General features: G+C 44.4%; 1 protein-coding gene across 1 annotated transcript in view; it reads right to left on the reverse strand.

Moving 5' to 3' along the window:
- Positions 1–22,193, reverse strand: part of LOC147725255 (GTPase IMAP family member 4-like) — a 68,137-nt gene that overhangs the window by 21,837 nt on the left and 24,107 nt on the right. The window contains exon 2 of the mRNA XM_086967151.1: positions 21,733–21,785. Coding sequence (XP_086823277.1) covers positions 21,733–21,754 — 22 coding nt within the window. The 5' untranslated portion in view covers positions 21,755–21,785. The remainder of the gene's footprint in view (positions 1–21,732; positions 21,786–22,193) is intronic.

Below are 22,193 nucleotides of genomic sequence, written 5' to 3' on the forward strand. Positions count from 1 at the left end.
GAGCATCAACCTGATGAATACGGCATTCGAAAATCATAAATGCCCTAATGCACCCAAGAAGTAATTTTTTTTTTGCTCCAGTTGAGCCGTTTTCAATGCCTGTTTTTTGTTGTTTCCCCTCCATCAAGAACAAAACAAAAATACAAGGCGCTAAGATCCGAATGGCAAGTCCTGGATGTTGAGTGCCTCAGTTGAGAGTTCTGAGCAGTGCTTGTAAGACTATCTGAAGTTTATTATAAGAATCAGAGTAAGTTGAAGACTGTCTGAAGCTTATTTGCACCTGCTGCAGCTTCACTAGGTCCGGCGGAACTTTTTGCCTTTTCTTTTCTGCTTCTTTTCCTACAATGCGTTTCATCTGAAGACACGACCAGGTCCCTGAATGTGTGCAGGGGGACGCTATTGATTGAATGAAAATGGCGGCTTGACACAAAGCTGACTCAAGCGTTACTGTTGGTGCTATACAGACAAAAATTGGTTTTCAGTTTGTACATTCTTCAGGTTTTTTTTTTCCATTCAAGTCTGATTGAGAGTTTGTAGAAAAATGGCTTCAGATTTACCACATACTACTCTTCAACATTCTTCCTAAATGTAACAATGTGAAACTCGAGAACGGCTGTTTCTGTTTCCTTTCAAAATGCTGCCACCAATATTTTCTGAATGGAAGACACCATCTTGTAGCATAAAGGGCCGAAAGGGGTTCTGGTCTGGCCGATGGTTGGTGGAGACATTTTGACTATATCTTGGACCTGCCCGGCCTCGCCCAAAATGGCGCCGGTATAAATGGGACTCGTAACTCCTTGCCCGCAAATGTATATCTAGAAAATGTTATTGTAAGTGGCCCTGTCGTATTTTAATTACAAAATGTACGTCCACCGATTCCGCAACTGTTAGACACCTTTGTTCTTGTCACCTAATGGCCCGCTCGTTACGTTCTTCTACAGTGTAAATGTCTCCTCATCATATACGATTTCAGTTTGCTCCGTGGCCGGCCCACGTGGTTATAGGCCCGTATTTGTATACTGACATTTTCACAATAAAGGTTTTTAAAACAAAACTCGGTAGTAGTATTTACATTTGTAAAGTTTTTACTTTTAGTGACTGTTTTCGAATCAGTAAAAGGCAAGTGAAATAAAGCAGTCCAATTACATGACGGATAAAAGGTATAATATGTAGGAACGCAGTAAAGATAAATGGTCAAGGGCAGTTGTGTTTTCCACTCCTGCAACATAAAGTGATCGATAAGAATCTGATAATCAGGCGCATCGGCGACTAAGATAGCAGGCCGAATCTCTTTTACTCAACGGCTCCGTCATGGAAGGAAGAAACGCCCTTTTTCTCGAAAAAGGAATATATTTTACTTGCAAGACAGTTGTAAATTTTCCGGGAAAGTACATTAGCCTGGAATATTATAACATATGTTTGAAAAAAAAATATTGTTCGAAAATAATAAAAAGCGTAATTTTTAGGTCATATGACCAAGCTTTTCATCATTAAATTAACAAAAGTAAAATGAACCAATGAAAAGTTTTATTAACAAGTCACATGACCTGTTATGCTTACGTTACGCGCTGCGCGCCGCGCCTCGGATCACTTCCGGGTGCGCTAACGCGGCGTGTCATAAAACGCATTACGCGACAACGTAGGTCAAGAATATAGTCAAAATGTCTCCACCAACCAGCGTTCACAACACAACCCCTTTCAGCAGTCCAAAAAGTTCTGTTAAATGACAACAGAGGGGACAGGTAACAAGAACCATCAGTCAAAGAGGGGAGGGCAAGTTCTTCTCTTCCGGGTCATGTTGGGGCGCTACCGGAACTGATCGAATTGGTAGTCTACAGTGTTTCTGGATGTTTCAGACTAAAGCTGGCGTCAGCATGAGACCACTACCATCTCGTAGCTCCGTCGTGGCCATTCCACGAGCAATCATGGCAGCCGCTCCCCACCAGAAGCCTGCGGGAGTCGGAGGCCCCCAAGACTTTTGTAGAATCTTCACGGCTGAGGGGACGCTTTTCGAGAATGGGACCCAAGCCCTAGCAGACAAGCGTCCGAGTTCCAAGGTGTCCCAGGGCCATTTTAGTGGACCAGGCCCAAAACCGAAGAGCCGGCCGCCATTTTGAGAGTCCTGTGGCAGCCGCCTATCGCTGCACCGCAAGAGCGGGCGCATCTAAACTACATGGTGAGCGAGACGCTGTAGTCGCAAGAGCGGGCGGTAAACAGCTGAATGGCGGAAGAGGCACAGTGTAGCAAAAGCGGGCGGAATGGCAACTAAAACGATAAAGGGGCGCCCCACTACAGCTTGTCTTCAGGTCAAACGGATTGTGGGACAAGGTCCAGAATTGAAGAGTCATCAAAAGGCAAAAAGTTCCGCCGGACCCCGGGAGCCGGCCGCCTATGTCGGGGGCGATCTCAGGCTACACCAGTGCTATAAGACTTGGGGAGGGTGTCGGAGCCAAGCGTCTTCTCCGAGTCCATGGCCATCACACCGCCCCTCAGGGGCCTCCGTCAAGCTGTTTAGGAAGGTAACATATCACATTGTTTTCTAATGCAGTCAGGTCCACAAACGACACTCACTTACTTTGAGAATAGTGAAGCTGCAGTAGGTGGAAATAAGCTTCAGACAGTGTTACAAGCAGTGCTCAGAACTCTTAACTATGGCACCCAACATCCAGAACTTATGCTATTTGAGAATGGTAGTGACATCGAAGCATCTCAGGGACCAAAACCATTAACGTACTTTCACGTATGAAAATCTTACTTGGGGAGGGGGCAGGAGCGAAGCGCCCCCTCCCAGTCAGCGCCACCACACCGTATGTTGAAAATCTGAAGCCATCGTTCTACAAAGTCAACCAAACTTGGATTGAAAAATCTAGAAAAATGTACAAACTGAAAACCAGTTTTGGTCTGCATAGCATCAGTAGCAACGCTTGAGTCAGCTTTGTGTCAAGCCGCCATTTTGATTCAACAAAGCACAGGCATTGAAAAAGGCTGAAATTCAGAACTCTAAACTATGGCACCCAACATCCAGGAGCTTGCCATCTGGATCTTGGAGCCTTGTGCTGTTTTCGATCTATTCACACATCGGTCCACTACTGACATCATCTTATAAAACAACGTTATGTAAATAGTTTTTTAATAAAATGTTTTACCCTGTTTCTTTGCTGGTGTGTTGTCTATATTTTTAATATTTGCATAGGGTTTGTCGTTATTTTGTGTGGTATGGGTGATGGAGCCGAGCTGTCTTGCAGCCCTCATGGTGTGGAGCTCAGTTCATCTCACTATTTTCGTATTTCTCATGAAGGGTTGTTCCTAATATTTCTATTTAAGCGAGGTCAAAAAGAGATCCAATTAGTGGCCTACTGATTTTGCTCGATTACTTTTATTTTTTTACACGATTTTTCACTATCTGCAAAGACTAAACAGAGTATTGCGACTTTGTGCTTGTTTGTAAATAGAGAATGATCCAAAGAGAACCAATTCTAAAACAGTAAATGCTTGGACAACAATCAATCAAATGGAGAGACAAGGAGGCACGACGGATTACAACGGTGGTAAAGGCCTGCGTTAACTACCCTTCAGTATCTGCAAAGAGAGAGTACTACTAAGACAAAAGAGGGGAGGGGGGGGGGGTGCAGCGTTCAAAGCACATCAGCGTGCATAAATACGAAAATGTTTTTATCTATCACGTACTTGACATTTTAAAGCTTTTCATATTTGCTATTAAAAAACCAATGAAATTCACAGAAAAAACCATAGGTTATAGTGGATATATAGTTAGAAATTTGCATTTACAAAACCTTGAAAATTCAATGAAAAAACCATAGGTTATAGGCCATATATAGTTAGGAATTAGCATTTACAAAACCTTATTTTACTCGCATAAAACCATTGAAATTCCATATATAGTTAGAAGCGCTAACTATATATCGCGCACCCGCAATCCACTGCTGATGATGTCACATATTACATCATTCATGACATGGTCAGTGACATCACTGATGACATCACTGATGACATCTCAAATGACATCACTGATGACAACTCAAATGACATCACTGATGACATCTCAAATGACATCACTGATGACATCACTGATGACAACTCAAATGACATCACTGATGACATCTCATTTGTCATCACTGATCACATCACTTATGTGATAATACAATGAACCTCTTCAGACTCTAATATAACCTTACATACACTCAGTATAAACAGACACTCACAGACTGTCACTCATCCATGGAGTTACTCACACACCTACTCAGTCATGCAAAGAATCAATCACACCTCCATTTCCTCAACTATAAAGTTATACACATCTTACTTATTCAAACATATAATAACACATATTTATTCTCTTATATAATCCCTGATACAAGCTCACAGTGATCGATACAGCCACTCACACATTCACTGGCTCTTATGTTCAGTTATTTATATATCTCAACTCTCACATGTATTGTGTTTTACATACGTACTTACTTGCTCATGTAGCAATGAGAAATCCATTCACTCACCAACACACCCATGCATAGTCAACCGCCCATATAGCTGTTTCCACATGCACTCTTGAACTCATACTCCTAGTGAATCAACTGCTTACACATCTATGCACAGAGTCACGCACCTCCCAGCCACCCACACACACACTCAGCCTCCCATTCAAATACTTGGGCAACCAATCAATAACCCATATGGCCACTCTTATAGCTACTGATCAACACATGCAGCAGCTTACACAACAACAAACATACTGATGCACAAATTAAGACAGTTTAGTCACTAACCCATGCACTCAGTGAGACACATTTAATCACTCACTCATACAGTCAGTCATGCACCTACTAAATTCTTCATCCAGACACTTATACATCCACTCATTCTTCAATATGTGAAACATATTTTAACTTTACAGAAACATACAGTCACTGGGTGTTGTCATCAGTGATGTCATCAGTGATGTCATTTGAGATGTCATCAGTGATGTCATCAGTGATGTCACTGACCATGTCATGAATGATGTAATATGTGACATCATCAGCAGTGGATTGCGGGTGCGCGATATATAGTTAGCGCTTCTAACTATATATGGAATTTCAATGGTTTTATGCGAGTAAAATAAGGTTTTGTAAATGCTAATTCCTAACTATATATGGCCTATAACCTATGGTTTTTTCATTGAATTTTCAAGGTTTTGTAAATGCAAATTTCTAACTATATATCCACTATAACCTATGGTTTTTTCTGTGAATATATATATATATATATTTCTAAATACAAGTAAGATGATGCTATATGATCTTTTTAGTATCTTGGCCGAAGCTGCACTAGCTTTCCTTAGTATTGCTCCTCTCTTTAATTTTCCAGTGAAATGTCTCACATAGAGTCTTGAACAGATGTCTTTAATATTCCTTGCAAAAAAACTAGGTAGGCGCAGGATATATGTATTTCTAAAAGAGTCTGATTGTCAACAACACTCTCAGAAGAAAACAGTGTGAATGTGCCAACATTTTTCACTGATGCTCTTTTCCTTTGCCTTTCGTTGCTCAAAAGTAAAGCTGAACTAGCGTTGAATAATGCCAAAACGGAGGTCTAACTTTGTAACTTCACAAGTGAGCAGGTAGTGCATTGTGACGTTGCCTGAGAATAGATTAACAGAACGTACTGGTTTCTTCTCCTTAAATCAGGGCCGGCGCTAGGCATGGGCAGTGTGTGCAGCTGCCCAGGGCCTCACGCTCAGGGGGCCTCGCGCCCCTGTGAAAGGTTACACCTCCTCAGCCCACCACAGGGCCCCCTGCCTCACCTGATTATATTACGGGTGGGGGAAGCGACAACCTGAATGGGGGACGGCACAATGGCTGGGCCAGCAATTATGATGGCCTCACAATGTCAGGGGCAGGGCCGCGCCTCGGTTAAGTACCGGCCATTATCGGCGCTGTTTGTGCATTTTGTATCTAGGCAACAGAAGGCCCCTTTGGTTCCAGCACAAGCCGGACACAGGTAAAAGGAGGTGGGTGAGGGGAGGAGGGAGCAGCCTTCGAATCTTGATAGGGCAGTGTCTCTCATCTTCATTGAATACAGCTAAAGTTTAGTAATAATAATGCCTGTGACATACAGTGGTCGATACATTCTTCCTAGCTCGATAAATTAAAAGCAATTAATTAATTTGTGCAGAAACACTATCTGACTCATACTGATCTGACACAGGGGGGCAGTATTACATACAAAACATAAAAATATTTACTGTTCTCGTTGCCATCTAAGCTAGGTACAGCTACCACTTTATTTTCTGTCCACTATTGAAGAACACCCCTTCAACTGAGGTTTTTGTTGTTGTTTTTTTTGTACTCTGATGAGCTCTCAGCAGTGTCTTGGGAAGTGCCTTGTTACTGTTTGAAGGCCCATGGGAGGGCCCCCCCCCAAGGCCTTCAAGCACTGGATGGAGCTGCAAGGTCATAGTGTGTGGGCCCCCTTCCCTGGGCCTTGTAGCCGTTGGTGTCTGTTTCAGAAAGCGCAGCTGGAGTGTAAGTTTTAAGCAGGACTCATTCATATATTGGTGATACATTTGGCAAGTCAGTGAAGGTGGCAATGTATGCCTCTATTGAGCCTGTCCTGGACTGCAATATGGTTATCATCTTTGTCATGGCAGTGGGCACCGTAGCCATCGGTGGCTATTGGGCAGGAAGCAGAGACGTTAAAAAGTAAGTGAAGCAAAATCAGTTGCCGTGGAAACCACGTTCATAAGTTACTAGTAGAACGCAACAGCACCTTGCCGTTTAAGTATAGTGGACCTTTTAAAAAAGTGCTCTACGCTTTAAATTTTGACCTGGGGCTCGCTTTAACATCCTTGGCTACCGTGCTCATTCTCCGCCCACAACAGTTTTCAGCTGTGCCAGAGGTTAATACCTAACTTTTTAGCATTATTATATGTATCTTTTGGTGACAAACATCCCCGTGATTCAAATACTTGTTCAGTAATATCCAAATTGATCTTTAGTGCTTCAACATCAACCATATAGTTTTAGAATGTAGATATTTTATTTTTTACTAAATAGTTCGAACACCTTACGTCCCAGGTCTGATACCTTGGAGATAAGTATGCATCTAGATGCTCTCCCATGATTGTGTTGTTTTAGAGCTGGAATTTCGTTGACACAGGCCAAATATACAATGAAGTGTCTCAGTTACATTTAGTGATCTTTGAATCCCTGGAACTGACCAGGGTAGTACTGTCTTCTTGACTCCTCATGTTGTCATGTAAAAACACACCACTGTGACTGGGTTTGCGTATTATGGGTTATAAAAACAAGCATTGGCATAGCCAATAGGTCTCGCTTTTGGGACCTTCTAAGTATTTAGTTATGCAGCATAATATCTTTGGTGCAACCACATTAACTGTTGCATGGCTAAACACTTATAAGTTCCCAAAGGCGAGACCTATTGGCTATGCCAATGCTTGGTGTGGTTGTGTGTGTGTGGTTGTGTGTGTGTGGTTGTTTGTGTAGTTGTGTGTGTAGTTGTGTGTGTGGTGTGTGTGTGGTTGTGCGTGTGTGATTGTCCGTGTGTGGTTGTGCATGTGTGGTTGTGTGTGTGTGTGTGTGGTTGTGTGTGTGTGTGTGAGGTTGTGTGTGTGTGTGTGTGTGGTTGTGTGTGTGTGTGTGGTGTGTGTGTGGTGTGTGTGGTGTGTGTGTGTGTGGTTGTGGTGTTGTGGTTGTGTGTGTGTGGTTGTGTGTTTGTTTGTATGTGGTTGTGTGGTTGTGTGTGGTTGTGTGGTGTTGTGATGTTGTGGTTGTGATTGTGTGCGTGGTTGTGTGTGTGTGTGTGGTTGTGTGGTTGTGTGTGGTTGTGTGTGGTTGTGGTTGTGTGTGTGTGTGTTTTAGTTTAAAATTATTTATAGAGCGCAACGTACACCTGGCGTGACTTCAGTGATGCCAAATAAGATCAATAGTACTGTGATGTTACTTTCTGTGATGTCACTTCTTGTGACGCAATATTCAACTAGGGGGGCCTCACATCTTCCCTTTCGCCCGGGGCCTCAGAAGGCCTATGACCGGCCCTGCCTTAAATACTTCTGACAACTTTTTCTGACAGTGGATGAAGGAGGCGCTAACTTGACAGTAAATCTTGCTAAGTGCATCCAAACCTACTACCTCAAACCCAAGAGAACATTGCCTTCCCTACCCAGGTTGCATTCCACACATGAAAAAGTGGCCACCATGGCTTTCTTTGATGTTATACCAATAGTTGACATTTGACAAAACAGCTACATGTCCGCTGCACACATATCTACTAAATCCTATTGTGTGGATGTCCTGGCTCACCAAAAAGCTAGGGTTGGTCTGTCTGTGTTAAGGACTTTGAAACATTTGCACTGTCCACTGGCTGACCACCTTTTATAGGAGTGCTGTGTTACAGTCTAAGCAGAGCATGTGTATCTAAAACCACATTTGCTACAAACTGAAAGCGCCACATGCTATGAACGGATTTTTACATGAGAAGTAACATTGTCCTTTGACTTGATTACACACAGATGAAAATGGGGTAATGCATATGATCTTGTCACAATTGGGTCTACAATTCTTGTAGTTATTCTGGCCCACATGCATCAAGCATTTTTGGAGTCGCGAACGGTGCGATTCCTTAAAATCGTCCGTTCGTGATTCCAAAAATGCTTTTTGGAATGCATCAAGCATTTTTAGAAATCGCAACATTTTTGCGATTTCTAAAAATGCGATTTCTTAAAAGCAATGCATGAATACTTTGGAACTGGGCTATGCATGGAGCACTTTGTGTGCCCCAGGCAGTGTCTCATTTCATTCAACCCACCCTGCCCCAATACACTATAGCCTGTCTGGGGAGGTACTAGCACCTCCCAAGGCAGGGAATCTAATGTCCAGGCCTCCCTCGCTGGAAGGGCTCCCAGCTGCAGGAGGTCAGACTTGTGTCTGTGGCAGCAGCATCCATTTTGTGATGCTGAGGCTCTGTTTAACTTTAACCGGGTAAAGCTACAACTACATGTCTTCTCCCTCTAGAAGGGTGGAATGCTACCCCCGTTGCCAGAACTGGCGAGGGGGTAGTATTCCAAAGCGTATGACACCTTACACGACATGTTTTGATAAAGCCAAACCAAAGTTAGCATTAACCGCACGGATTATAATGCAATTAAGAGTATATCGTATGGCTATATCATAGAACAGCTATAAGGACATGGTTCCGAAAGCTGCAGATGGGTTCAGCTCATGCTAGAGCACCATCTCACATAAAACCAAGCACTCTGCCTTCAGGATTGCTAAAGCCTGCCATAGGAGTGACTTATAGGTATATATGTGTCTATTTGTAATGGTAGGTATAGGGATACTATACCTAAGCAAGGAGTGATTACACGACCTTGCCCCAGCTTAGTGATCAGCCAGTTGTGTCAATGTGGAATGCCAGCCAGGGGTGGCATAATTCATGCTGCAGCCCCTGCTAGGCCTTGGATGCACCTATGCCCTGGGTACCTATGGTACACAATACAGGGGCTCATAAGGTGACCCAATATTCAATTGGAGAAGTACCAAAAGTACATGGAGTCCATTTTACAGTGAGAGCAGATAGCCTGGGGCCCTGATTAGCAGGATCCCAGGCCAACTAAGTTGAAAACCAGCTAAACACTAGGCAAAAAAGTTGGGGTAACCATATAGTCAGATATCTACCTTCCTACACAAACCCCCCCCCCCCCAAACGAAAGGAGATAAGGCTATCCTTGACCAGGTAAGCTTATATTGCCTAAGTGGCCATATAAGGAAGTACCTGCCCTAGCATGGTTACCCCCGTCTCATGGTCCACTAAGCAATCCCTTACCCAAAGGGTATCATAGGGTCTCCACCATAGGGAAACTCTACCTGTGGTGTGTTTAGGTAAAGTAAAAGGCTGGTGTTGAGATGGAGTACTGCAGTGAGGCTCCTCTAATGTAGGGCTCAGCTTCCTACAATCACTTTCCACCATGTAGGCCTTCCTATCCTTGACTGAGTTGCACTGTGCTCTCAGGGTCAACCTCTGGCTGCCTACAGCTGGAGGTTGGGTCCCTTTTGTTGGCTCACTGGAGGGACAGGTCAGGTTTGGGGATGAGAGGTCCCAGGTTTGGCTGTACCCAACAGAGTCCATCTGGGGGAGGTTCCTAACTAATTGTAAGGGAGATCCTTTTGGAGTTTTTGGAATTTTTACCTTGCAAGGGTTGCTAGGTTTGTTGCCCCTAATCTGCTGATGGGGGTGTTCCTGTGGACAGGGGGCCCTTTGTGGTCCATTGGCCTCCCTGACCTCTCGAGCCCTGGGCTGACTGAGGCAGGGCAGAGAGGGGCAGGTTACCTGCTCCAGACTGGGTCCCACCTTGGAAGGGTCCACTGACATCAGGGACAATGCCAGGCTAGGCCTGACTACCCCTGGGGCAGTTCCTTCACAAGGGGTAGGGTCAGTTCCCCAAGGAGGCTGACTCTCACCTAATGTCTGGTGGAAGGGAGACTTTTCTTCCTCCCCAATACTCTCTGTCTGAGTGTAGTGAGCCATAGTTTCAGGCTTCACAACACTAAAATCTGTTTGAGTTTGGGCTGTGACCATCACAGCCCTACCAACCTTTTCAGGAAGGAACTCTGTTTGTGTGTGGGCTGTGACCATCACAGCCCTGCCAACCTTTTCAGGGAAGTCTGCTTGAGCTTGGGCTGTAACCATCACAGCCCTTCCTACCTTTTCAGGAAGGAATTCTGCTTGGGCTGGGGCTGCGACCAACACAGCCCCACTTACCTTTTCTGGAAGGCCTACCATTTTGGAATGGGTTTCTTGTTCTACCCCAGACCAGGCTGAGATCTCTATATCATTTCCCAGTAGACAATCTACAGGCAATTTTGTACACACTGCCACTCTCTTTGGGCCAGTGACACCTCCCCAGCTGAGATTTACTACTCCCATGGGATGATCTGTCTGCACTTCATCAATGTTGATCACTTGATAGGTGACCCAAGGTAAAAGTTTTCCTGAAGGGACTAGACTGTCAGTCACCATAGTGATGCTAGCCCCTGTGTCTCTATAGGCTTCAACGTTCTGGCCATTGATGAGGGGCTCCTGTCTGTACTTGCCCAAAGTGTTGGGACAAGCAGTGAAGTTGGCAAACCCCATGCCATTTTCACAGACTAGAGTTTCTGTATTAGGGGACCTGATTAGGCCAAAGTCCACCTGAGTTCCCTAAGTATACCCAGCCACAGTTTTGGGTGTACTCCCACCACCTGGGGGATTACTACTAATAGTAACAGGAGGTCTTGGAGTGTTACTTGGAGGAATGTTCTCCTTATTGTTGGCCTTTGGGCAACTACCGTCAGTCTTCCAGTGGCCAGGCTGTTTACAGACATGGCAATAAGGTTTCTTGGGGTTAGAGGAAGTGTTTTGGGACCCACCTCCCCAGTGGAGTTTTGGGGCCCTGTGGGGGACTTGTCCTTGGATTTATCACCACCTTTCTCTTGGGGCTTGGTAGAATCTTTCTTCTGGTCACCACCCTGATTTTTAGGCCTAATCCTGGTTCTGACCCATTTGTCTGCCCTCTTACCCAATTCTTGTGGAGAGGTCAGATCTGAGTCCACCAGGTGCTGGTGTAGAAGCTGGTTTTGACAATTACTAAGGATCTGCTCCCTCATAATCGAATTATACAATCCTGTATAGTCTTGTACTTTGCTGCCCAATATCCAGCCCTCCAGAGCCTTAGTAGCACAATCTACAAAATCAGTCCAGTCCTGAGTCTGTGTCTTCTGGGTATCCCTGAACAGCAATCTATATTCCTCAGTGGTTAAGCCAAACCCATCAATCAGAGCTCTCTTCGGGACTTTGTAATTATTAGCATCCTCATCACTAACTTTGAGGAGCTTGTCCCTACCTTTTTCTGAAAAGGAGAGCCATAAGATTGCTGCCCACTGACTTTGGAGTACCTGCTGTACTTTGCAAGCCCTCTCCAAAGCAGTTATCCACTTGTGGATGTCATCCCCAACTTTGTAGGGTGGGACAATCTTACTTAGGTTTCTAGTATCATAGGACCTATCTTTATCCTTGGGGATATTGCTGCCACCAGTGGGTTCTAACCCACTTAACTTTTGCTCTCTAGCAAAAGCAAGTCTCTCTTTGGCTAGGGCAAGTTCTTGCCTCTCAATCCTCAGATTGACTAATCTCAGTCTGGCCTGATGTCCCCTTCTCTCAGGGGAAAACATTCTCCTAACAACATCTGAGCCTATTGAGACACCAGAATGCTGAGATTTCCTGGATGGGGATCTCCTCCTTCTGTGTTCAGGGTTAAACCTGCTTGGGGGTCTGGAAGGTACTAGGCCCTCTCCATTCCCATGTAGGCTTAAGTTGGCCTGGTTAAGTTCTCCCACTAAGACCTGGCTATTAGCATCCTCCTCAGAGTCCTCCTCTTCTACCTCATCTTCATCAACTATGTTGTGTTCAGGGGAATCTTCGGCTGAGGGCTGTCCCTCAGCTGCATTAACTGACAGGCCTGTATTAGAGGCTTTCTGAGCATCATATTCTTCCATGAGATCAATCAGGTGCTTGAGGGTAGTGTTTGAACCCTGTTTTAACCTCCTAGATGTGCACAAGGGCCTCAAATCATGGAAGGTTAGGGTATCATATCTGGAAGGTATCCTTAAAGGATCTACCTTCACTGGGAGAGATCCACTTGGTTCTGCTCTCAGAGACATGATCTAGTGAGGTGTGGTGTGTGTACCTACCTACACTAAGTGTTACCTACTAAACCTCTCTATGAGTTGTAGTCAGGGTGTGCTCGGCCCTTTGCTCTACAACAACTAAGTTCAGTAGAACTTAAGTATCTTAAGACTTGTTATTATATGTACCTCAAGGTACTTTAATGTGATCTTTCAAATGATATCACAAGATATTATGGTAAAACAATCAGCAAGCTCTTATCCCAACCTCTGCACACCAATGTGAGAAGTCAGCCTGATATGTGATGTCCACTATTCTAGTGGGCACCCTGTATCAGTCCAAACACCCCTCATGGTGATGGTTGTAAAGTCAACCTTATAGACAAGCTATCCTAGTGGTAGCATCGACAAAGCAGTCTTAGGCTAATACTTCAGAGAGCATGTGAAGCCAATTGTTTTACCAATAATAACCCCTTGAAAACCAAATGAAATGACACCACACAAGGTATACATCAAATATATATGTATTTATTACTAACAAAACCCCTCTGTGCTCTTTATGAGGTCAGAGTTCGAGATACAGCACAAGTGACTCAATAAGCATACTATAAGTTGCCCAAATACAATTCTGCCCTAGGGGCCTCACGGACCATATACTAGAAACTAGTTGATTTCGGTCAGTCCGGTTGGACTTGCGGGGGAACCCAGTTAAAACAGGACACTTGGATAGTTATTACCCACGGGAGCACCGGAGTACTCGAGTTACCTCACCCAGGAAAGCCGGGTGCATAGGTGTGAAGTTGTGTCGGGTTTCGTCGTCAATACCTATGGAGAGCTGCAAGAAGATGTTTCAGGCGACCAGGAGGAAGATATCCGGATGGATCCAAGGGTGGATCGGAGAAGTGAAGAACCTTAAAGCAGAGTGGACAGAGTCTGGGTCACTAGCCAGTGACCAGGAAGGAACCAGGCGATGTCGAGCTGCAAACAGGTGAAGAAGGAATGATTGTCTCTGCAGCCACGCAGACCAGGAGGCGTTGATGATGACCAGGAGCTGGATATGGACTGTTTCACACAGTCTCTCACTGTTGGCGGTGTCGGCTTCCAGATTGGAGTCAACAAGCCTTGGCAAAGGCAACCCATGCAGGAAGTGAAGATCAGCTTCTTGTACAGACCAGCAAGGTCTGTGGAGCTTCCCCTTTACAGTAAAATAAGAACAATCCCTGAGCAAGCAGGCAAGCAGGGTTGTTTCAAAATGGAGTATTTAAGATGGCCACTAGCCAGCGGGCTAGCAACCGTGAAGATGCGTCGAGAGGAAATGCAAGAGCAGGCCCCACGCGGCACTCGTGGAGTGTGGAGGGCTGAGCTTTGGTGCATTTTTGACTCAGGGTTGGGGCTTCTCAAGTCCCAATGCACAACTTCGAGGACACCCCAGAAGCTGTACAATTTAGCAGAGAGTAAAATGGCCAGGTATCCGGTCCCACGTCTCTTGTGTCTGCCACCGGTCTCAGCTTTGCTGTAGGTGTGGGTCTGGGTGGAAGAAGTCTGGAAGTCCAGTCCTGTGAAGCAGGGTCATCGGGATCCTTTGGGAGCGTCGACCAAGCAAACTGGCTATTTGCTAGGTGGTGGCTGTTTGGCACAGGATGGCCACTCCTTTACCACAAGGGAGATTCTTCAGTCTTCTAGTTGCAGTAGAATGTCGAAGGTCCAGAGTTTCGTTTCAGTTCAGGGTAATGTAAAGTCTCTAGACTCAGCTCCTAGCTTCATACTGAGTAATGGGGCTGGATCACCTGCTAGATCCCTCCTATAGGTGGAACCTGGGAAGGGGGTGGTTACACCCCTTTCCCTTTGTCCAGTTTCACGCCAGAGCTCGAGCTGGAGTGCCCCAGCAACTGGTTTGAACCGGCTATGCATGGAGCACTTTGTGTGCCCCAGGCAGTGTCTCATTTCATTCAACCCACCCTGCCCCAATACACTATAGCCTGTCTGGGGAGGTGCTAGCACCTCCCAAGGCAGGAAATCTATTGTCCAGGCCTCCCTCGCTGGAAGGGCTCCCAGCTGCAGGAGGTCAGATTTGTGTCTATGGCAGCAGCATCCATTTTGTGATGCTGAGGCTCTGTTTAACTTTAACCGGGTAAAGCTACAACTAAATGTCTTCTCCCTCTAGAAGGGTGGAATGCTACCCCCGTTGCCAGAACTGGCGAGGGGGTAGTATTCCAAAGCGTATGACACCTTACACGACATGTTTTGATAAAGCCAAACCAAAGTTAGCATTAACCGCAAAGATTATAATGCACTTAAGAGTTTATGGTATGGCTATATCATAGAACAGCTATAAGGTCATGGTTCCGAAAGCTGCAGACAGGATCAGCTCATGCTAGAGCACCATCTCACACGATTCCAAGCACTCTGCCTTCAGGATTGTTAAGGCCTGCCATAGGAGTGACTTACAGGTATATATGTGTCTATATGTAATGGTAGGTATAGGGATACTATACCTAAGCAAAGGGCGGTTACATGGCCTTTCCCCAGCTGAGTGATCAGCCAGTTGTGTCAATGTGGATGGCCAGCCAGGGGTGGCATAATATATGCTGCAGACCCTGGTAGGCCTTGGATGCACCTATGCCCTGGGTACCTATGGTACACTATACAGGGGCTCATAAGGTGACCCAATGTCCAATTGGAGATGTACCTAAAGTACATGGAGTCCATTTTACAGTGAGAGCAGATAGCCTGGGGCCCTGATTAGCAGGATCCCAGGCCAACTAAGTCGAAAACCAGCTAAACACTAGGCAAAAAGTTGGGGTAACCATATAGTCAGATATCCACCTTCCTACACCTGTATTGCTGCACCTGGGGCAAATATCTATGGAGGTCAGGTACATATGAGACAGCCTGTGTGGGGTTAGGTATGTGTGATGCAAATAGTTGAATTGAGTGAATTTCAGGCGGGCATTTATTGAGATGGTCTTTGGCTTTCCAAGACATTGCTGCCATTGCTTGTCTGTGATGTCGGTAGAGAGCGCTCCTGTACAAAATTTGCATAACGGGGACAATAAGGGGGCCATGTCCATAGCCACTGGAGTTGGGCAGGTGCATAATAAAGCCCATAATTGGGTTTGTATAATCCCCCCTCAGATATATTGAGGTAAAGCTTTGAGAGTGCTCCCCTCGCCCTGGAGTTGCCCCATAACAGAGATACCAATAGGGAACGTAGGTTATGAAACAGTTTCTGAGGCAGTCTATAGGGGAGAATGGCAAAATAATATAGAAGCCTACGAAGGAGGAGAATCTTAGATATGGCTATCCGGCCCATGGGGTATAATGAGAGGGCAGTCCAGAACGGAAGAGATGCCTTGGCACTGGCGATTGCCTTCCCCAGATTACCGTCTATCAAATCGGACGGGAGTGGTAGACCTGGACACCCAACTATTTAAAATAAATCACACGCTTTGACACTTTGACAAGTGGGGCAGGAGGCTGCCGCTGCTTTTGTTCAGGCTTGTCCATTCATAGTTAACTGTAGAAAAGACACCTAGGGAAAAAATAATTTTGTTTCCTGGGATCACTGTGGTGAGCCTGGCACTAACTCAGTATCGCTCAGCACCAGCTTGGTGAAGCTGAGGAGGAAACTACTCATTGACAGAAAGACATTCCTGGTTGGCATAGCAGACCTGTATTCCCATAACAACTCTTCACATGACTGAAGATGTTGGAATGTGAGCCTAGATGGTCCTTAGACCTTTGCGCTGGCGTTGAGCTAATCTGGTTCTGGGTAGAACCTCTCATGGTTTATTATCCAGAACTTAGACCAACATTTTCACATTAGGATTCACAAGAAAAAAGGCAGCAATTGTCATTGAGCACTTTTTGGTAACACATAATATTGTTGTTGTTTTCAGTCCCGGGCAGAGTGAAGACCAAAGGAAGTAAGGTACAATATCAGTTTTGTTTATTATGTAGAATCCCCAGGGAAGCCTCCACCCCCCAGAATTTAGCTTCTTGTGCTATTCGTTATCATATTTAACGATTTTTTCAATTGGAAATTTTCCGTGAAGCAGTCACCTGTGATAATTAATCAGATTTGATTATAGCAAATTTAAAAACATAATGCTTCCTCTATTGTGGTGTGTTAGGTTGCACCAAACTCCTGCAAAGGATCCAATAGAATTGGAGCTGTTCCTTTTCACCTTTCACTGTCCTCACTAAAGACAACATATTCTAAGACAGGGGAAACAGTGGAAGAAGCAGGTAACAGGGAATAAGATAAGAAAGAATGCAGAGACACAGGACTTCACCATCTGCCTTGCTACTTCTAGGGCTAATAAGGTCTGTAGCTTGCATTAGATCTTAACAGATTTAATTAGAAGCCTCAAGAATCTTGGTATTGGATTACTGAACATACTTGTCCTTGTGAATATGTATGCCTTAGCACTCTGTAAAAAAAAAACTCTTTATGCTTCAGAAAGTGACTGGAAACTCCTGAAAGCTAAAGACTGCCGATCATAAGTATCTGGCAAAATACATGTACACTCGCTCCTTATGTTCAGAATAGCGACCTCTGGTCACTATGGTGTCACTATGAAGGTTGCAGGGATTATTTTGTTAAATATTAAGTGACTGTGCTCAAAGAATTCTCAGAAGCCCTGAGCTAGTGCTATCAAAAGTCAAGATTCTGAATTTCAAGGCTGTGAAGGAAAGTGCTTCTTACCAGTATGCATCTGTTCGAGGCATATGAGCTGCAGATTGTACACCTTAGCGTTAGACCGCCACCTGGTGTTGGGCTCGGATGATTGCAGGGTCTTGTCGTCTTGGAAGAAGTCTTTGTAGTCATGAGATAGGTGACTCCTCCCTTGGACAACAGTGCGCATGTGCATCGACTCCACCCTTAGATTGTTTTTTCCGCCACTGGGTTCGGATGAAAGTTTCTCCGCTCCGGCCAGAAAATCATTTTTCATCAACTTCGAAGCGCAGAACTTCCAAAAACTTCAACAAAATACCTTCGACATCGAAGACAAGGCTTTTCGACGACATAACTTCCATTCCGGTCATCAAAGTGGGCCGTTAGGCCTATCGACGCCGTGCGGCCTACACCACATGGAAAGAACTCTGTTCAAGAAATGGCCAAAATGCCAGGCAAAATTCCCACATAGCGATCACCACGAGGTCTGTAACCTCTGCCTATCGCTGGAACACGGAGAGTCGACCTGCACAGCCTGTGCGTCCTTCCGATCGAAGATGAAGAGGTCAGCCCCAGCACCGGAGGATATCTTCAACGAAGAGGTTCCCCTCGTTCCCGAAGAAGACTCTCCTGATCTCCAGTGCGTATCAGAGCAGACGACTCAGATGACTCCATTCCTTCGGGTCAGCGCGTGAGTACTACTGCCCCTGCACCACATACTCTGCCCAAACCAAAGGCAAAGGTCAGCACTCCGCCCAAAGGGCCCAGTCGAAACCAAAAATCCACTTCGACAGCCCCGCCATCGAGCCCGGCTCCGAAGAAACCAACAAAGCCTTCTAGTGCCTCGACACCGAGTTAACCTCTCCCGTTGCCACCGGAACATAAGGACACCTTGGCGCCAAAGCCGAAGCCAAAAGACCCTTTGGCACCGAAGCCAAGAATCGTACCGGCACTGAAAGATAAAGACGTACCGGTACCAGTACCGAAACCGAAAGAAGCAGCGGCTCCGAAGCCATCCACTTCTACATCTTCAGTGCAGAAGACAAAGAAGCCTGACCACCTCACGCCTCTTTGATTCACCAGCAGACAATCCCACTGTTTCAGGTTCTTTTTCTTGTCTGTGTTCCACCTTTGAAACGTTCTTTCTATTTTGCTCTTTCTATTCCTTCCCTCTTTATGGGTTTTTTCTCTCTCTTGCTTTGGGTCAAAGTCTGTTGAGGAAAGATAACGACAGTCCCTAAAGATGTGTGCCGTTGGATGCACCTGAAATCATCTGCAACACCAGCTCAAATTAAGCACTGCTTTTGTGCACAATAAGTTCTGTCTCTACTTAACTTCTAGAAACTGAAACATAATGAAAACCAATACTAATTGTTGACTCCCTACAACATATACAGACTGGGAGTCTATTACCTTGTACATAACATACAATTTTTTCTTGGGAATTTCTTGTGTTCTTTCGCGGAGCATAAAATTTCAATCTTAAAATGGTAGATTGTTATTCCCCAGTCTTTAAGGTTCAAAATAAATGTGCTAGAAATGTGCTCAAAGTTTGTTTTCCATGATACACACCTTCTTTATAGTCTACGAGAGAGAGCAAGTGGGTTTGGCACTTATAAGCCAACAATACTGTAGCAAGGTCTTAGCTGCACTATGGTCCAAGTTATGCTTCAAGATCTAAGATGGCTGTTGTTGCAGATGCGCCCTTCTGCAGGGTCATACCAGATTTTGTAAGCCTTCTTTTGCTGAGCTCTTTTTGTTGGATTTAGAACTCTGTGCACTTTACCCTGCTGGCCATTGATAAAGTGCTTGTAGTCTCCCTTATAAACATAGTAAAATTGGCATAGCCATGATTGGCACCTTTCATATACTCCGTAGTATATGTTACTGCACATTTTAATTACTTATAGGTCCCTAGTATATGGTACTATATGTAACCAGGGCATGTAAAGTAAATGCTACCAGCGGGCAGCACTCATTGTGCCAGCCACAAAAGTACAATTGTCAACAAAGCCATTTTGATCTGGCAAAATAAATCGTTTGTCATGCCTAAACCTTCCTTTTTAGGACTTACCCCAAGGTAGGCCTTAAAAGCGCATACGGTAGGGTGCATGGCATTGAAAAATCTCCAAAGTAACTTTTCATTATGGCAAGCAGGGTTTTACCATATTACAATTGTTAATGGCTTACTTTAGTTAGGAAGAAGCTGGTGAAACATTTCATAGAATCCTTTAAATAGGAATTTAAAATCTAACTTAATGGTACACTAGGGTGTTCTATTACTGATTTGGAAGTATACTTTTAGAAAGTTCACATTTTCCTGCCTAAACCAGAAAGGCGTTGCTGCCTGTGTTCAATGCCACTTGGCTGTTGAATGGCTCTTCTGTGGGTGGGGAGGAAACTCCACCCTTCAAAGGAGAGGTCGGGACTGTGCCCAGTCCCTTCCTGAGCTTCAAAGATTGCCGATCTCGACATTGGCAATGAAGCTCACATCTAGACCCGCCTCCCCTGTGTCACTCTAGTCAAACCCAGTGGGCGTAGAAGAACTGATCAGAACTGGTTTAGAGGGTGGACAAATACTTACCTTCTACCTACAGGCTGGAACTGGGCATAGAGTGGACCCTACAATTTGTCCTCAGAACACTCATGGGCCTGTATGGATCAGTAGGAGGACGGCCCTGCTGTCTGAAGAAACTGAAGGAGGACTGGAACCTTGGATCCCAGAGGTGCCTCAGTGGTGAATTAGCTGACCTATCCGAGCTACAGGGACATTGGGCTCTGCTGGAGTAAGTCCTACCCCCTAAGTGGTGCCCCCATGTCCTGGACCCATGGCTGGTGCTTTTGTCCTGCCCACACAAAAAAAGGTGGGGCTTTTTCAACAGAGAAACAGTGGGAGACTGTGACCACCATCATGTCCTAGCTGTTGTTGTTGAACTGCTGGTCGAGTTCATGCTGCTGGTTTGCCCTGTTGAAGGAGATCTGACTTCTACAAACGTTTATAAGTCCAAATGTACACATCTTAAGCAGAACTGATGAAAGTTGTAGATTTACCTAAATAGGCAATCAGTAAGAACCACCTGGTATAAAATATATCACAGTGAGGAACATCAGCGAATAAAACAATGTTATTACTTTCAATGACAAAAATATTACAACCATTAATATAAATATTGTATGTATGTTACTTATTAATCCTTAAAATGTTCTGCAGTCTTATACTACTCAAGAAGAAGGGTGTAAATACACAGTCATAGTGTGGTATTCAGCTCAAAGTGCATTATGACAGTGTGGTTATAAACAAATGCGCCTTCCTGCACAGGCTTTTCAAGACACATTGGCTCAATCTGTTAATGTCAAGTTGGTTAAATGGTATCTGTGCTTGAGTTGAAAATGTGCTGGGATTTAACATCCTTCACTTGTGCCTTTAATTGTGAATGTTTTACTCATGTCAGAGTGCACACAGTCAAATGATCTTCAAAACTCTCTCTCTGCTTGTCATGTACAGTGCTGCCTATCATTGGATGGCATTCTCAAGCCTGTTGCAAAGTCTTTTAAAAAAACAAAGACAAGAGAATACCTGCCTTTGCTCTTGTGTGCAACTTGCTATGACTGTGAATCCAGACAGCAGCAGATGACATGGGCCCAGTCCACATCAACAGCTCATAGCTATGACTGGCTCAGTGTGAATAACACAGAGCATCACTGTTCAGCATGAAACAGGGTCTGTGCAGGTTCATTTTGGAGATGGCCATCCATTTCAGAATCAAAGTCCTGGTCACAGCCTTCCATCTCCAGGTCCATCTGCTGTCACTCTCTCACCTCAAAATGGCTCTTTTCCTGTTATTTATTTTCTTGACAATGTTCCTTCACACAAGGCTCTTGCATCGCTTAGAACACATGAATGTCTTAGTGCAACACTTAGACCTAGTTACAGACAGAAGCATGCACACCATTGGAATCTTGATCTAGCCTCATAACACTCCTTTGCCAATTCAGAGGCCTCCAATGAAATGAGCATTTCAGAAGCTGATACTTCTGAAGTAGCTGCATCACAGTACATAAAATGAATATATGTGTGCTCAGCATGACTAAAGGAGTTTAGAAAGACATATAAACTGATTACCCTAAAAATCACACATTTAAAAATAGCCTCACCATAAAAACTGAGTAGTATTAACTTTGATTGCTGAAATACAAATACATTGATAGAATATTTACTACTGGAACACAGTCAGAGATATAGGCGTGGAATACAATCATGGTTATAAGTGTGTTACAGATGAGTGTACATCATATCTCTAAGGACCATGAAAACATTGAGAATCAACTATTAAATAAATGTAATGAAACAGAAAGGCATTTCAATTTACTTACTTGACATTCTTTTTATGTCCATTGCAGACTGCTTAAGGGGTATCTGAAATAAACTGCACAGTACACTTATTTATTCAAGTGGACAAACCATAAATGTACATGAAAAGAAAAACATGGCATAAAACAGGCATGCAAAGATAGACAGATTACATTTTTGCCTCTTGTTTTCAGTTTTCCTATTATAAATTAGACATCTAAAAATACACATGACAAAAGCTTATGCTGAACATAGCACAATATATGCCTAAATTAAGTTAACAAAAAATGCATTTTTAGAACAGGATTGTTACCTACAAATATATGCGGCAATGTGCTACTATGACTCTGCCAGGGCATAAACTTCCAAGCAGAACACATGTAAGAAACTCCTGGGCCAAGTTAAATATGAAATTACAGGAATTCATCTCAATTTCACATGGATTCATTATTTAAGGAGATGCCTAAGTCAGAATGTTTTTAAA

This window comes from Lissotriton vulgaris, chromosome 4_1 (assembly GCF_964263255.1).
Source record: "Lissotriton vulgaris chromosome 4_1, aLisVul1.2, whole genome shotgun sequence".
Classification (NCBI taxonomy): domain Eukaryota; kingdom Metazoa; phylum Chordata; class Amphibia; order Caudata; family Salamandridae; genus Lissotriton; species Lissotriton vulgaris.